This window comes from Aptenodytes forsteri, unplaced genomic scaffold (genome assembly GCF_000699145.1).
Source record: "Aptenodytes forsteri isolate BGI_AS27 unplaced genomic scaffold, ASM69914v1 Scaffold10, whole genome shotgun sequence".
Classification (NCBI taxonomy): domain Eukaryota; kingdom Metazoa; phylum Chordata; class Aves; order Sphenisciformes; family Spheniscidae; genus Aptenodytes; species Aptenodytes forsteri.
The window spans coordinates 2,237,342-2,254,087 of NW_008794117.1; the positions used below are offsets into that span (position 1 = coordinate 2,237,342).

Consider the following 16,746-nt stretch of genomic DNA (forward strand, 5'->3'; position numbering starts at 1 on the left):
GGTTGAGTCCCCATCCCTGGAGGTATTTAAAAGACGTGTAGATGAGGCGCTTAGGGACATGGTTTAGTGGGCATGGTGGTGTTGGGTTGACGGTTGGACTTGATGATCTTAGAGGTCTTTTCCAACCTTAATGGTTCTATGTTCTGACACGCTGAGCATCTTGAAGGAGCCAAGGAGCATCTTTGGACCACAGCTTTGGTCATGGGTTTACGTCCATTGAAGGGGGGACTGGGAGGACAGTTTCTGATGCAACTAGATATTCTGAGGAAGATTTCTTCTGCAGCTCATGGCTCAAAGGCAGTTCCCTTTAAAGCCTTGTCATACCTCACAGTCAGACTGGTGGTATAAAGAATCCTAATTCCACTGGAAGGCTCGCTCATCCCTCTCAGATCCCACCCCAAAGACAGGTATGAAAACACAGAATGCTTACCTGAGCTGGGGATCAGGAGTGCTGGCACAGAGAGCCATTGACACTGGCCACAGTAGACAGTGGGCTTAAGAAGTGTCCCTGGATAAAACCCTGTCTGGGGTCTTGTGCATGGTGCAGGGAGGGTACTGGGTGAACAGCTCTCCTCTGGATTTTGCTGTGTGATGTTCCTGGGACTTAGGGCACAAAAGTCCAAGTGATTGAGAATTAGTAGCAACCTGGCAGTTAAAAACTATATAACAAATGTTATTGACACCAATTTACCAAATTTGTTCTCAAATTTACATGTGCTAAATGTTAATGGGAAAGTATACTAAAGACACTACTTCATCACTCATTTAATAGGCCCAACAGAACAGAGTTGTAAGCTACAGTTACCAAAAATTAACTCAATTACTTTTTCAAACCAAACCAAACCAAGCACAGTACAACAGCTGACAGCCAGTCTGAAGTTCAGAGGTGGAAGAGAAACTCCTTTAATACCCTCATTAGCAGTGCTGGGAAGAGTGAGCGAGTTATTTCCTTGAAACTTGTACTATCTAATATTATACCGCATTCTCTATGGTGATGACATTTGAAACATGCACAGTGTGCAATAAACAAGAAGACCTGAAAGTTTGGCGAGGGAGAAGACAGACCTGAAGAGCTACCTGATAATGTGGTAGAATCTGCTGTCAAGTAAGAAGAGGTTTAAGACAGGAGAAACTAGGTGAAAATCTATTGCCTGTGTTACATGTGATGTGAGACTGAAACACCTAACCTTTGCTTCTGGCCTACACGTTGTATAAATCTATGAAATTGCCACATATATTTTGTTGACTTAAAAACCTATCTAGGCTTTGACAGAGTAAATTCCCTTCCAACCACAGTAGTCAGATTATTTTTTTCTGGAACTGTATAACACCATCTGTTAAAATCTAGTCTGACTTTCCCAGTGATTTAGACAGAAACAGTGTTAGGAGACACATTAGTAATTTAAATGCAGATAATTCCCTTCTGCACTTCCCATTAACATCAGTCATTATTATCAACTGTCTTTATACATCTCCTTTGTGTACTGAAACTACAGAAGTCAAGAAGCATAAGCATCCTGAGTTCAGATGAGGGGATCCAAGGATCCAAGTTAGAACTGAGGACAGCCAGGAAAGGGGGTTTCCTGCTAACAGGAAACTTCATCTTTTTCAGAATTGGGTTTCAGTTTGAATCAGATGAAATCTTTTTTTGTTCCCAGTCGTCCAGTTAGCAGGAAGCTGCTCAGACGCTGGAACAGCTCCACTAAGCTGCCTCCGTCCTAATACCAACAGCAAAGCCAGGTATCAGTGTCACTGAAGGCTGGGGCTTCCCAGACTCCCTGACTCCCTGGCCAGTCTCCCAGGGGACGGCTGTGGGCAGACATCTGTGGAGAGGGAGACGGGGTTACCTCAGGACTCTGGACATTCAGCAGAAGTTCACTGAGTGCAAGAAATTTTAGTCTCTAAAATGTGGAATCTATCAAATAAAATTTGTTCCATGAGAAAACTTTAAATCTTATCTCTTCATCTGGAAGCTCTGTCTAAGGCCCCAGTTTTCACAACACGAAGGAGAAAGACGGTGGATACAGAACCACGTGTTGTGCAGTCGCAATAGCACTAACAACAATGGGAACTGACGTTTCAATTTACGGAAACTCCCATAACATACCTGAGTATCAGGAACCTTTTTCTGGTCTCTCTTCAAGTGTGATGTCTAGAGAGAGAGGCTGAGCTTCAGCTGGCTGCACTCCAAAACCCCCGTCACTCATACTGCCCAGAGACTTCTTACTGTTTCTTCTGCCCCCTTACAAACACAGGTGTCTTCCCCACTGCTCAGGCTGGAAACTCTTTACGGCAAGATGCTCCTTTTGTACAGTGTGTGTCTCTAGCACTCAGCTGACACAAACAAGAAGAAAATACAAATAATATCCCCCCCATTAAAATCATTATCAAAATATATAGTTCTCTAACAGGTGGTTATTAAGCTATATTATTTTTGGAGATGTAAAGGATTTTTTGTTTAATTAGAAGTCTGGCTGCTCTATGGTAAGAATATTACCCTTTAGTACGAGAATGAGGTCCTGCAGATTGCTGACTTCTCCTAGCACAGACATGAAGCCAGGGAAAATTGAAGGTATTTGTTAGCTTGATAAGAGGTACTCAGAAATATTGCAAGATGGTACTTCTAGTGCTTTTGGACTTTCCAGTGTGCTCTGGAAAGGGACAACTACCCTGCTGGGCAATTATCCTAAATAAACCATGCCTGAACCTTAGGCTGCAGCACATTCATCCTGGATTGTTTCAGCTTGCATCTGACATGCTGTATTGTGCAAAAATTGTTTTGTGCTATGTCTCTTAAAGAACTTCATATAATCCTCTGCTAGGCAGACCTTTTACGGCCCTACTTTCTACTGCCAGCTGGGAGAAAAAAAAGTATTACTTATTGCATGTTTGGAGCCCAAATCAGTCTGGAGCACGTTCACATTTTGTTCATATCTTTCCGGAGGTGCAATGACCACAGTGAATAAACTCCCAGCCTCTAAATGGTCTTCTGCTTATCAGGCAAACAAACAAATGTCCCCTGTAGGTTTGACAGGGCAAGACTTTCTGCACAGAGCCAGAGGCTGACTGAAGTTTTTAGAGTTTTCATTCCAGTCTGTCACAGTGTGGTTACAGTGAGAAAACAGATGATATGAAAAACTACACCTTCTCCCTCTGCAGACGTGTTCCTTGTGTGTCTGAGTCAGCTCTGCTAATGTTACGGAAACCCCAACCCCCTTTTTTTTTTAAATAACCCTGAAAGGCCAATCAAAGAGTGCACAAAAATCTTTTAACTCAGGCACTCAAATTTAGAAAATAGAGACAATACCTTGTACCTAAATCAACATTCTTATCTGGAAGCTGCAGAATAGCAGGGCATGCTGTGAAAAGGCAGGCCACTTCTTGTTGCTTAATTTGATCATCCAAGGTAGAAAACATTGGTTTTAATCTGTTATACCTAAAAATAAAATCAGTGTTTTGTTTTCACACTGCAGGAGGATTTATAAAGATGATTTATCATTATAAAGATGAGTGGTATGTCAGACTGGGTGAACAGGGGATGATTGTCCTTTCCTTCAGTACCAGAATGGAGGATCGTTGGATGAAACTACTAACAGCCAGAAGGTTCAGAATAAACAAATGGAGGTGGTTCCTCATACCACGTGTGGCTAAGTTGTAGGAATCATTGCTAGCATGTTGTTGCAGATACTTATATATATACTGCTTATACCAGCATGAATTCAAAAGGCTACTGGACAGATTCATGGAAGAAATTACATCTGAGGGTATTAAGTACTATCCCCAGCTCGGGGAATTATTGCACTTCAAATGGCAGAGGATGGACAAGTATCATTTCATGTTCTTATATTCTTCCTTAGACATTTTAGTAATTTTAGGACAAAAAAGGTTGGGTCAGACCAAAGGTCAATTTAGCCCCATAGTCTGTTCTTAACTTTGGTCGGTAGTGGATACATAGTTTAAATACAGTGCATTTATACTAGCTACATATGGCCATTTATACTGGCCACAACTAGAAACAGAATAGGGGGGCTGGACTGAGACTCAGGCCTTGCTGCATGAAGGCTACTGCTCCCACCAGCAACGCACCTGAGGGAGAGAGGGAGAGCGACATGAACCTGCCATCTGCACTGAATTGACTGTAAGACACGAACCTGCCATCTGCACTGAATTGACTGTAGGTCAGCCAGGAGCATCACTGGTGTGTGCAATGCACACAGTTCTCATATCAGAGTGGAAGACCCTCTGACCACCAGGGATGTAAATGAAACATTGGGTTGAAACACAAAAAGCAATGCATTGTAAACCTTTAACTTGATGAATTTTGCTCTTACGTCTTTACTAGGTGTCTGAACAGATTTCAGTCTCCTTGAATTTATTCATTATTCAAAGCAATCTGACAAAAATTACCTAGTCCATAATGTAAAAGTACATGCATAAGTCACAGTGTGCAATTCTGGTTTTTAATGGAGAAATATCCTTCTCAAAATCAGTTTTCTATAGAGAATATTCATAGGATATCCCCAATTCTAAGCATAGTAAGTAATAGTATCTACTTCTTTCTCTCTGGATTTCAAGATATCAAGCATATTCCAAATGAGGACAAAGTAGTACTGTGCTAATCACTGCACAAAGTACAAATGAGGAATTTGGCACCTCTCTCCTAGATAGGTCAAAAATCCCACCAGAAGAGAAAGGCTCCGAAGGCACCCAGGAAGGCTGTGGCACAGCTAGGAAATTAATCTGGGGTCTCAGAGTTGAGCCTTCACATAAGGCAAACCTTTCTTGGAGTAATTCTCCATTGGCAGAAAAAGTATGATTTTATAATGATCACTGTATAGTGCCAGAACGCTATAGCCAGCTCACAGACAGCAGGCTGGGACTGGCCCACGTTAGTTATCTGCACTTTCAGTTATGGGAAATGAAAAAAAAAAGAGCCACACAAAAGTGGCAAGATGCCCAGCTCCACGGGGTTTAATGGTAAGAATATTTTCACCGGGAGTTACCAAACTGCATTGCATTGGAGGTTGTGCTGGCATGAGAGAGGAGAGGAGGTCTCATGTATCTGTATCCTGATGAGTGGGACTTAACTATGCACAGGACACTGAGGCTCTGAAAAAGAGACACTGAAAATAATAAAGGATGAAAACTTTCTGCTTTTGTTCCTCTGGACAGAGGCTTGCTCTAGCACCTTCTACATCCTAGACCAAGTGTCCCACCACCACACTGACGATCTACCTCACTCTGACCCACCCTGACATTTTGATTTTCTCAACACACATCTGTTTTCATGAAAGCTTTCAACACGTTTTGATTCTGCTCCTGTTCAGGACAAAAAAAAATCTCAAAGGTTATTCTGCTTGATCAAGATCTCTTCTGAGAAGTGATTTAAGGCTTCATGGAAGAAGAGGATCCAGGCTGGGCAGCTGGCTCCCTAGCTCTTCTTCTGTGAGTCCAGCTCAAGTAACTTTTGATTAGTGACTCTCTCACCCCACTTCCTTTACTTTGTGACATTAACATGATGCTAGACACTAACTCACCACTCTGGAGACATATGTTAGAGAGGCAAAATATCTAGTCATTTTTAGGCCGTTTGCCACCATCCATCACCAAGCCCATTTCAGAGAGAACTGCAGAAAGTTGGATCAGAAAGTAGATTTCAAACCACATTACACATGGGAAACAAATGCTATCCAGGAAACCTTTTTACAGGTCTAAATTATAAATCATTCCTTGGAAGAATTTTTATTTTGGAGAAGCGTTTGGTGAGATGCTGCATTTGACCACAGACAGCTGGGCTGTTTAATCATTTAGTATCATTTACACCCATAGCAACTTACTTAATCCACTGTGTACATCTGACTACAAACCTCCAGTGAAAAAGAAGAAATAACATACATATACACATGCCTCTGTGTGTATAAGTATATACTTAGTATTATATATACTAATACATATTTATATATACTAGTATACACACAAAAGCCTGCAGTGTCTGATGTGATTACAGCATCTCGTCTTACAGTAAAGAAAATATAAGAACAGAATCTTTTAGCTCAGTTCACTGAGGATACTGAAATTTCAAAGGCAAGAAGAGTTCTTATGTTAATAAAACATCTCTCTTCAGCTTTTGCATTTAACAGTTGCATGGAGCTAATGCTACATAAGGGACAGGGACAATTAGCAAGAGTGAGTCTGACTCATTCATTTCGATTGTCCACAGTAAAAAGATGATGCAAATGAATGTCTCAGCTGTTACAAAGCTAACTTGGTTTCCCAATAAGCTCTTAGTGAGATATGTAAATACATTTCAGTATTTGTATTTCAGGAATATAATATTCAGCATAATTCAGTGTAGCATGGTACTGCTCACACAAATAAATATAAGTAGGCCAGTATATGAAGAACTAAAGGAAAAGGTAAATCTATTTGCAGGAGAAAATACTATAACGTAGAAAAGCACCTGATGAAATATTTAAGGATATATTGAAACAGATTAAGGAGGACAACTCTTGCTTTTTCTTTCTAAAAGTTCAATGTGTCCTTCTAGAGTCTGATCACAGCCCTCTTGGAGCTGTTTGGTTTGAAGGAAAAATCACAGCCTGCAAGCAGAGCCAGTTTTAAAGATGAACACCTCTGGCTAGCGAGCCCAAGAGACTATGAGTCTTTTAGGTAGCAGCATAAAACATCCATCAGGCTGGTGCAAACAGCCAGGAGTGCATGTGAGGGGAGAGGATTTACATTTGCCAGAAGGCTCCACGGATCTAATGCTTGTCCACAACCACTAGCAGGCAACTCCAGCGGTTGCCTCTTGAAATTTAGGATAAGGTTGTCTCCTGTGAAGGACCGCTATTTTCTAAGTGTAGTTCAACCTTGTGTTTGAGAGATCCTCTTTAAAACTACAGGAAAATTTATACTTGGTGCTTGCCCTCTCTATCAAAAATGGTGCTACTCAGGGAAAACTGCACAGTAGAAACTGAAGTGGCACTATCCTATGCATGTGTTCCAATAGTCTTCATCACAGACAAATTGATATGAGATATTGACAATAAGCAAGATCCGTATCAGGAACCTAGTACTGAGCAGGCCAGATAACAGTTCTGTGAGTCATTTGATCCTTAAGTATGGGCTCCCTGAGGTTAGCAACAGGAGCCATTCAATACTCCGCAATTGCCATCTATCGCGTCTATCCTGTTTATCTATGCGTTTATACAGGGTGGGACTTTCACCAGGTCTCAGATCTGCTTTACTTCATCTTTCATTTAAAACATGGAAAAAATCCTCTTGATTAGTATTTCCTATGCAGGATTCTTATTCTTCTGAGAGTCTCCCCTTACAATCACAGGGGTGTCTGGGCAAAGGCCATTCTCTGTTGCTGGCGACCACTGTAAGGCCGCAGTCACCAACAGTAACAACTGTAGATCTATTCTGCCTTCAGCTCTTGTCTGCTACACTGAAACTAGCATTGCATTGCTTTTCAAGATACTGTTTGAAAGAGGATAGGGAACCTGAAAGCAAATAGGTGATGAAAGCCGCCTGCTTTCCAAAGCAGCTAGGTCTGCTCAAGAAGACAAAAGGCAAGACAGTGGCACATGTTTTGCGTAGTCAACAGCCCCCTCATGTGCAATATATTCCATTTGTGGTTTAAGAACAATTCATCCCTTTGTAAAGATTGCCCATGGCAACCACAGTACTGCAAAGGTTGGGAAGAATTGTCTTATCCACTGCATACATGTTAGTCACACAAACTAAAGCCTATGAATTGGGCAACAAGCCAGTGTTTTGCACTTTCGGGTTCACCAGTCTGACCTCTTTTAAGTGTCTCCCATCCCACCTGTATCTTACACATAGTATTCCTCAGTGCTTCATTATAAATCCATTTCCCATAGATGGTTAGTGGTACAAGGCTATTTTTTTTTTCTCTAAGCTATACAGGCACACTCTGTGTAACAGTTTTAACCAAAACTCAGGTTAAAGACGCAAAATAGATAGGCTGGATTACATTGGTATAACCTATTGTGACAATTTCACTTCATAGCACTAAGGAACTGAGCAAACCTGCGTGTTATTGGGCAAAGGAAATTCATCTCAAAGAGACCAAGAGCGGAACTCAAGCCCACTCCTATGAGGCTGAGCTCTTTGGAGAGTATTCACAGTACCTACTTCAGGTACTCAAATCAAGCACTCAGTGTGGCCAACGTAAAGGGAAGGACTCATGCAGAAGACAGTTCAGAGCACTGACACCGAACGGACCCTCTGCAAGAGTTTCTCTCTCTCTCTCTGTTGACCATATACAGAACCTGAGAAGACTGGACTCTGGACTTAGTCATCTCCAGTTAGATTCCTGAAGTAGACAATTTTGAATATCTGCTAATGTACATGTTTGGGCTATGATTTGCAGTAATCCCGTATCAGTCCAAAGCACTTGTCAGCATTTTCACATTCAATAAATTGTTGGCATTTTTACAGAACTTTGTTCATGGCACATGAGTATTAACTGAGCTCCGCAACACATTTGTTATGCAGCTAAGTATATGATATGGCTCAGGGGCTTGGCCATGGTTCCAGGACTTGTTTAAGAACACACAATTCAGTAGAGACACTGGGAATAGTTATCTAGGGGTCCCTCTTCTAAAATAGCTAAGCAACATCCGCCTCTCTTACATCCACTAATTTTGGCATTTTTCCTAACATCTTACAAAATTCCCTAAAAGAGGATTTCTAAGACAAAGCGACAGTCTTGAATTTGTAGACCGGGAACTCAATCTTTCCTTTATACTTAGACTTTTTTTTCCTATAGTGTGGGGGTTTGGACCTGTCTAAGCCTTAGACATTTCTGCTGAAAGCATTTGAAAGGGACTTCCAGTCCTGAGAGCCACAGTTTCTGAGTACATAATGTGGGTACCTTAAGAGTCCAGATTTTCATTAAGTGCAGAGCAATTTCCCAGTATGGATCAGGCCTCTTTCTTTAACATGCACCTGAAAAGGGAGGTATCCAAGGGTCCCAGCCACACTTGGAAACTCTGTGCATTGCTCTCTTGGTGAGGCATGCTTTCGACCCTAAAAGAGAGCTTGACTCTCTTGACCCTTCTGTCAGGCATTCCAGCAGGATGACAACAAAGCTGCCAGCTTCATAGGGACGTGCTAAAGATATTTTTAAAATCCTCTGCCCTCTGTCAGTTATAACACCCTTTCTGAAGGTTAAAATAGAAACCAGTTTCCAGCATCTACAAACCAAAACCCAATAGTTACTTGTGGCACTGTCTGACACATTCTTGGCAGACTCAACAGGGAGGCCAGAAACAGGCTGGACATAAAGCCATTGACGTCCCAACTGAAAACAACTCAGCCATATTGGAGAAAATGCTTTAAAACCCTGTATGAAAGGAAAACCTCTTCAAACAAGATTATCATCATACATGGACAAAGCGTAACTTTTAAATCCATTTTTGCATAGCACGGGGTGCTGTTCCCTCTCACCAAGGCACAAGCGCTGAGATCTGTACTCATAGTAGGAGCACTACTAAAACCAGCAAGACAGAATGCAAATGTGCTACCAAGTCAAACAGCAGACACATTAACAGAAGAGGGGAATCGTGTTCCCAGAATTCCAACCCATAATAGACGTCCAAAAAATCAGATTTATTCAAACAGATGCTCAGTACATTCTATTCAGAGTCAAATTTGGAGTTTTTCCCTTTTTATCATGCCTTTGCATTAACTGTTGCTGGTATGCATGTGAAGTACCAGCAGTCCCTTATAATGAGCAAATGTGCACACTCTCCTAAAAATGCCAATGATTCAGCAACAGCACTCATTAACCAGGCCGAATCCCACAGAAGGGCCTTATTATCAAGAAACTCTGAACAACATTATTCAATTATTGCTAGGTGTAAAGCAGCCATGACTACAGAAGGTTATGTTATTTTACAAAGGGAAATCCATTAACTGAAGCACTATACCTCAAAGAAAAACTAAGTGTCTTGTCCACACAGGAGAACATTTCTTCAGTTTCTCAAAAAGATGACCAAGGACATTGGCTAGCAAGGACAACATCAATTCTGTTGCTTCTGTAGACAGAAAACATAACACATTGTATCTTAGCACTGATAACAAGAGAACAGATGGTGGGAAAGGAGGATCAAATGATGTTTTTCCATTTTTAGTACCTTTCTAGACTTTGAGCTCAGCCCCTGTGGGACAGAAAGGTGGTGAACCACTGGTATAGCAGGAAACAGAAAATCAAAGATGTACTTGCAGGGACCTTGACCAACAGTTTGCCAGCTTATGCCAGCTTGATTCTGGCATAAACTTCTGACCCAAAAAGAGTCACTGATTTTTTTTTACATCTAGTTAGAATCTCCAATTTGAGCAACACTTGCAGAAAATTACTGAGAACCTAGGTCTCAAATTCTTCTCAAATTTAAAATGCTGAAACAGAAGTGCTTACCATGTGGAACAGTTTAAAAACTACTGAGGATACCTCACTATACCTCAGTCTGCCCATCTCTCTCAATATGGTTGAAAATTTAATGAATTAATGCTGAGAGAGGTCTTAAAATATTTAAATGGAAGATAGAGCGCTCAGGAAAAGCATGATTAGTGCACTTGAAACAAAAAACTAGCATAAAGAAACTACTCTGTCACAATAAAATACCCTTTGAATTTTGCCAACTCTAGGATGCTACTTTTGCATATGCATTATGTGCACCGCAGACAACAGCATTTTAACCTAATGATGACTACAACTTGGTAAAGAAATGAGCTGAACACCAGCAGGACAGTTAAAGGTGAGAAAGAGAGAAGAGGTTAAATGAGTCTAACTGAGGTTTCATTTGCAGAAGAGACATTTTAGCTCAGAAGCCCAAGCTCCGGTGTAAATTGGTCGCGTATTCTCTCATTTAAAAGTAACAGAACTAATTTCTAATCCTTGTGGCTACACCAAAAAGCCATCAGAGATATGATCTAGTTCAATATAAAGGTTAAAAAATCAGAAGACAAAGAACAAGAACCAAAAGTACATATAAACACTAGCCAATCAACCCAGAAATACCACTGGTGACTTTTAAACTTATCTCAGCGTTTTGAGAAGGGCTCAGTTTGTGATCTGAGTCTTATTAACAGATCAGTTTGGACCATAAATCTGCGATACAGGACTAAACATCCCCTAAAACATAAGAATACTCCAGCTAGCTTTTTGGTATGAAGACTTACGAATTCAGAAAGCTAGTTACTGGCAAGCAACTACTTCAGGCTTACCCACGAGTGTGGGTTTGCTTCTGTGTCACAGGAGGAGAAATAGGCAGGTTCAGAGTTGCGGAAGGGAAGAAGGAGGCAAAGGATTCCCTATCTGTAACTAGCCATGTTCGGGGAGCGTGCAAATATTTTAAATATTTTAAAACCCATTAAATTGGCTGGCTGAGTCTGACTGCTTGAGGGCTTTTCAGACCCCTCTTCACTCAACTATTTTATTTTCACTTATAGACAACCCTCATGAAAGCACGTATTGAAGATAACTATGCATAATACTGTGGAATTTCATAGGCTTTCTCAGTGCAACAAATAAGCCTTCATTTTGCCAAGTCGCATTTTTTCCCTAGAACATCATGCTGCAGTTTCTCTTCCTATTCAGTTAGGCTGATTAAATAAATAAATCTCAGTCCCTCTAGCACTGTATCATTCATATTTAAATTGCTAGTCTACACATAACTGTTTTGTGCCTTCTGCACTTAATCCCTCTTGCTTGCATATCCGCTTGTGTTCAGGATTAAGTGCTGGATGGAATTTACAGCCAGAGCGAAGCCCCATTTGTCATCCAAGTTTTGCTACGCTGGAATTAACTCAGTAGCACCTGCATACGGACTTACGAAGAAAAGCTATTCTCAGTTTATGGCATACTAGAGTGCTTTTCACCACATAACAGTGGAGCGAATCTCTTCCACCGGAACACGAATCACTTCTAGTGCCTTTCACATTTTCACATTTATAGAGGTTTTCTCTTGCCTAAGTCTGACCCTTGCGTTTGCCCTCATTAGGCGTCGCACTGTTCAGCTAGCTTGGCAGGACAGACTAACAAGCTTCAGTCCAGCTTCAGGCTGGAAGCCCTGCCTCCTGAGCTCTGGCAGATAAAGCTTTGGCAATTTAAAACGTCGCTGCCCCCACCCTACCGATGTGCTGGATGTTACTGCCCTGGTGGCAGGAGTGGCAGGCGTGGACGGGCGCTGAAGCCTTGCCTGCTCTTGGCCACTGTACTGCGCATTAACCAAGCAGGGGATCTGCTCCCGGGCGCTGGCACAAGCTGCGCCTGCTGGGGAGGCAGCCTCCAGCTATGAGGAGGGGCAGGCAGCCAGGTGGTTAGTTTTAAACTACCACGGCTTAAATTCCCCAAGCTCAGGAGTCGGAGTCCTCTGATCGCTCCTATTCCTTAAACTTCACAGGGCTTTTAACCATGAGGGTACGGGAGCACCGGAGAGCACCGGGGAGCCTTCTGAAGGCAGAATGCAGTGCAGTTACCAGATTTTAGCTGTATGCTTCCTACAACAGGCAAAATCTTAGCTAGACCCTCATAGCACTCACATATGCTACTCGAGCAGTCTGACCAGAGCATCTTGGTCCTCTAGTTAATGTAGGCAGCTCTTGGTCCTCAGCTCCTCACAGATCCACCTGGAAGCAGTGCTGTTCATCTCACAGCACTTGGAGAAAAGTAGATGCCTGCTTTTGAGTATGTCATTGTGCCGCTGCGATACATCTCCGCAAAGCACTTGCGGAAGGGAGGAAGAGACTCTAACACACTGATGCAAAAACCCCAGTGTCTTTTACACTTTGTTGTTGTTGTTGTTACAGAGCTTATTATAACCAGCCCAAGCCCTAGCAGATCACAGATAACGTCATTCAAACTTTTATACATGCTACAGTAATGTAATTCAAAACCTCTGCTTCAGAGCAGGAAAGACCAGAGGAGAATTCACACATCTCGAGGAGAATTCACCATTCAAAGAGGTGTTCAGCATTTCTCTCTAAGGAAATACTAAGTTATAGATCCACTAGATGGCAACTGGACGTACATACACAGCCACACCTGACAGGTTAACGTTATGGTGTTATCCTGTCTTTGTGAGGTGTCAGGGCTAGACCCTTTTGGAAGCAACTTGTCCCTCTCTGCTCAAGCACTCTGTACTTTATATCTCATTTTATTTCTTGCAGCAGGTACTGGAAAGCTTTGGAAGTGCGATTTTTAGCATACAACATTCAGCTGTGTAAAGGCAGCTGGTCAGGGATTCTATAGTTTTTAAATACAATCACATATAAAATATTGATGTTTATTTGTCTGGGTTTGTTTTTTTTTTAAATTCTGCAAGAGGCAGGGTGGTCCTGTGATCAACTCAATGCGTTTGTGCTCCAAAAATGTGGTATCATTTGTACCGTAGCCTTCCTCATGAAATTGTGTTCAAAATGTTGCACGCATTCTTTGCATCTTGGATTTTTGCAGCTGCCGTAATTATTTCTACCTCATTTTATCTTGTCTGGGAAATTCAGATTTCAAGTTCTTCAGAGCAGGCTTGTTTTTTTCTGAGTTGCTTATATTTTGCTTAGCACAGGGAGACTTGCATATGCATACAGACCTATATGATTTGAATGATGAATAACTACCAAACAAGAACAATTTGAGGAAATGTACTTTTTCTAACTCTTCAGACCTTTTCTCTAACACCGATAAAGACCTTTTTCTGAGCAACATGAGCATGAATGAAACAGAACAGTCTAAGAAAAAGGCCTTACATTAGAGCCCATTCATCACTCTCTCCCTGCTTCCCTGCCCAACTTCCAAAAAATGCAGGAAATTGGGATGAAAAAGTGCAAGAAACAAGGTAAGCAGTGAAAACTCCTGAAAGCGTAAAATGAATTGGCAGACAAAGAAGTCAAATTTTAGGATGGACAACTCACAAATGCTAGAAAGTCTATGAAAGAAGCACCCCATCACTTGGTCAGGAAGCAAAGCCCTCAGTCATTTGCTCAGTCATTAGCTGACCCACTTCTCCCCTGCGGTAGTATCGCGTATTCAGACTTCAGCCATACTTCTGGGACAAACCAGTTTGTTCTTTCCCAAAAAGTTCCTACCAGCTTATTTCAGACTCTCTTCAGATACTGCAATTCTGTCATTCACAGGAGCTCCCTCATTTCTACTGAAACTAAAACTCTACAGTATCCTCAAATTTTGGACACCCTGTACCCTCCTGTACAGGGAAAATAATTCCCTGACTAAAAACACCTTGAGGCTATGAGACAAGGTTTTTATTGTCTTCAGCTGGAATGGGCCAGTGTGAAGGACGTGCTATTTCTTTGCTGCTTTTACACTAACTTCGTTTGAGCCAGACTCTGTATATGATTCGGTCCATGAAGCTGGGATCACTTCAGTATAGAGACAACAGATATATCAGAATTCGGTTACACAGCTGCAAACCTGGGACTTTGGGAGAGGCTGTGAGCGTGGCAATGAAACCGGACTAGGTAAGATATGCAACTCCAAGCTTGTGCATTAATGTTCGGGGACTTACAGGATTCCTATGAGTGTAGTCTTTGGATATTCAAGCAGGTAAAAGTAGAGTAACGATTCCCTTTGGTCCTTCTGTTTCTGTTTCAGCAGGGTCCTCTGAGTACTCCATTCTCCACACAAAATTGCTCTAACAGTTCATTAATTACGTGCATGCAAGAAAAAACTTACAAGGGAAAGGAGAGAAGGAATAAATTCCACATTTGGGTCTGAAACTGGGTATTTCAATGCAAGAGCGAGTGCAGGTGCTATGTAGTCACACACTAGAGCTCCCATTCTCTCTGCCTGGAGATAGTGAAACACATTACGTTATTAGTTAGCACATGTTAACTAAAGCCTGGGTCTGTGCTCACTCTTAGCTCTCACAGAAGTTACAGCTGTAACTGATCACCAGGTTCACTGATCACCAGGGAATTGTTCTTCCTTGGCTCCCCTTCTTATCACGTATTCATTTTTCTTACTAGCAGCTGCTGTAGGAGCTTACGGTTATGAAAAGAAATCACCTCTCTCTGGAAGCTGGGCCACTGATGTCTGTATGGACCCACTTTGTATGCAGTGAGAGGTGACACAGAAAGCAGAGCCCTGGTGTGGCAGGTTCCCTCTTGTCCGCACACAGTGGATCACAGATCTTCCTGCTGGATCTACTGGGCAGAAACCAGCAGGGGACCAGAAGAACTGGTCCACTTCCTGAAGAGCTCTGGGAAGCCCCACAGTGACCACATGTCCAAAGACACACTCTGTGATCTCCACACATCCTTCTACCTCCCACAGGCTTTGTTCCTGTGCTATATATAGGTCTACGCTGTTTCTTTACCCTTCTAGTTATTCTTCTGTGCCTTCATCTCCTTAAATACATCTATCACCAGACTGAGTTATGGCATCGTGCCACTTCTGTGGCACACCTCCTCCTCCACTCACGCTTCCCCAGTTTGTCACCCCACCTCTACTCAAAAGAACTGAAGTTAGACCCAGCTCTGTAAGCAAACCCCTGAGCTTACCTGCCCTGATGCAGAGGTCTGCTCGTGAGGAGGAGCTCTATCCAAACCATTCCAGCGTAGGCTCAAGTCCTCTCTCCAAGTTTAGAGGTCTTGCTCATGAACTCAAAGCAAAAATCTTGTCTTCTCTGAGCAATTAAATTCGTAGTACCACATGGGGGAGCTTGTGCTGTGACCAAAGCTCATCACTTCCAGATCAAGAGAAAAGGACAGCTCAGCAGCACTAAGGACTTCAGCCACTGGAAACTGTTCTGGAAAGGCTGATTGAAAATTGTGACATATGCATACATAGTGCACACACACTATAAGAAAGATGTTCCTTTTCAAAATGATCTTAGGTGACAGTCATTGATTTTGCCTTGAAAAAGCAGCCAAACCCGTAACTCATGAGTATCTCATAAACCTTAGAAACTTCCAGTTGCCCTTAGCCTGGTAGATCAAATAAAATGAAAACGACTGTATTTTAAAGGCATAAGCAAAGCAAATGAGTAATGGGGATCAATTCCAGCCATCCACTAAGATGCCTTATATACACAACAACCAGCCGTGAGTTAAATTTACTCCTTGCTGAGCCATGTCTGGCTGCGAAGCCATCTTGACAGCTGAAGTAAAAGCAGGTGAACAAGCAACCCAAAAGGCAGGGAACCTGTCTCATCATATTTGGCAAATAGATGGACCTGAAGGCTGCTTGGAAACCCTTAATATCACGACCATGCCTTAGAGACGAAAACAGAGTTAAAGCTCACCTCCCAAGTCATTCAGAAAATAAGCAATCTGGTAGCCTGACGGTATGAAAACTGTTGGGTTTTTTCCCCTAAAACCAAAGAAATGGTTTGAAAGCAGTTTGTAAGTACAGGGAAGGTGACTGACCTCTGGACTGGCCATCTGGAAAGGGAAGACAGATGGAGAGAGCCCAGCCTTGAGCCGCACCCTTCAACCACCCCGTAGGGCAGTCAAAGGCCTCTCACAAAGTATTATACCGTCTTGTACGCAAAGCATCTCGCAGTTTGGGTAACAGATGTCAAAGCAAGCAAAGAACAGAAAGGATGCTGCTAGGCCAGGCTCACCAGCAGCACAGTTCACGTTCCCTTTGCGCCCCGTTGGCGGCGGGGCGGGGAGCGGAGAACGTGCGAGGGGAGACAAGGCCGCCCGGGAGCGCGGCGGGGCCGCCCTTCGCCCCCAGCCGCTGGGCGGGGCGGGCTC

General features: G+C 42.5%; 1 protein-coding gene across 1 annotated transcript in view; it reads left to right on the forward strand.

Moving 5' to 3' along the window:
* Positions 1-12,329, forward strand: part of LOC109279374 — a 34,820-nt gene extending 22,491 nt beyond the window's left edge. The window contains 3 exon segments of the mRNA XM_019471219.1: positions 6,548-6,669; positions 8,036-8,165; positions 12,033-12,329. Coding sequence (XP_019326764.1) covers positions 6,548-6,669; positions 8,036-8,165; positions 12,033-12,329 — 549 coding nt within the window.
* The last annotated feature ends 4,417 nt before the right edge of the window (positions 12,330-16,746 follow it).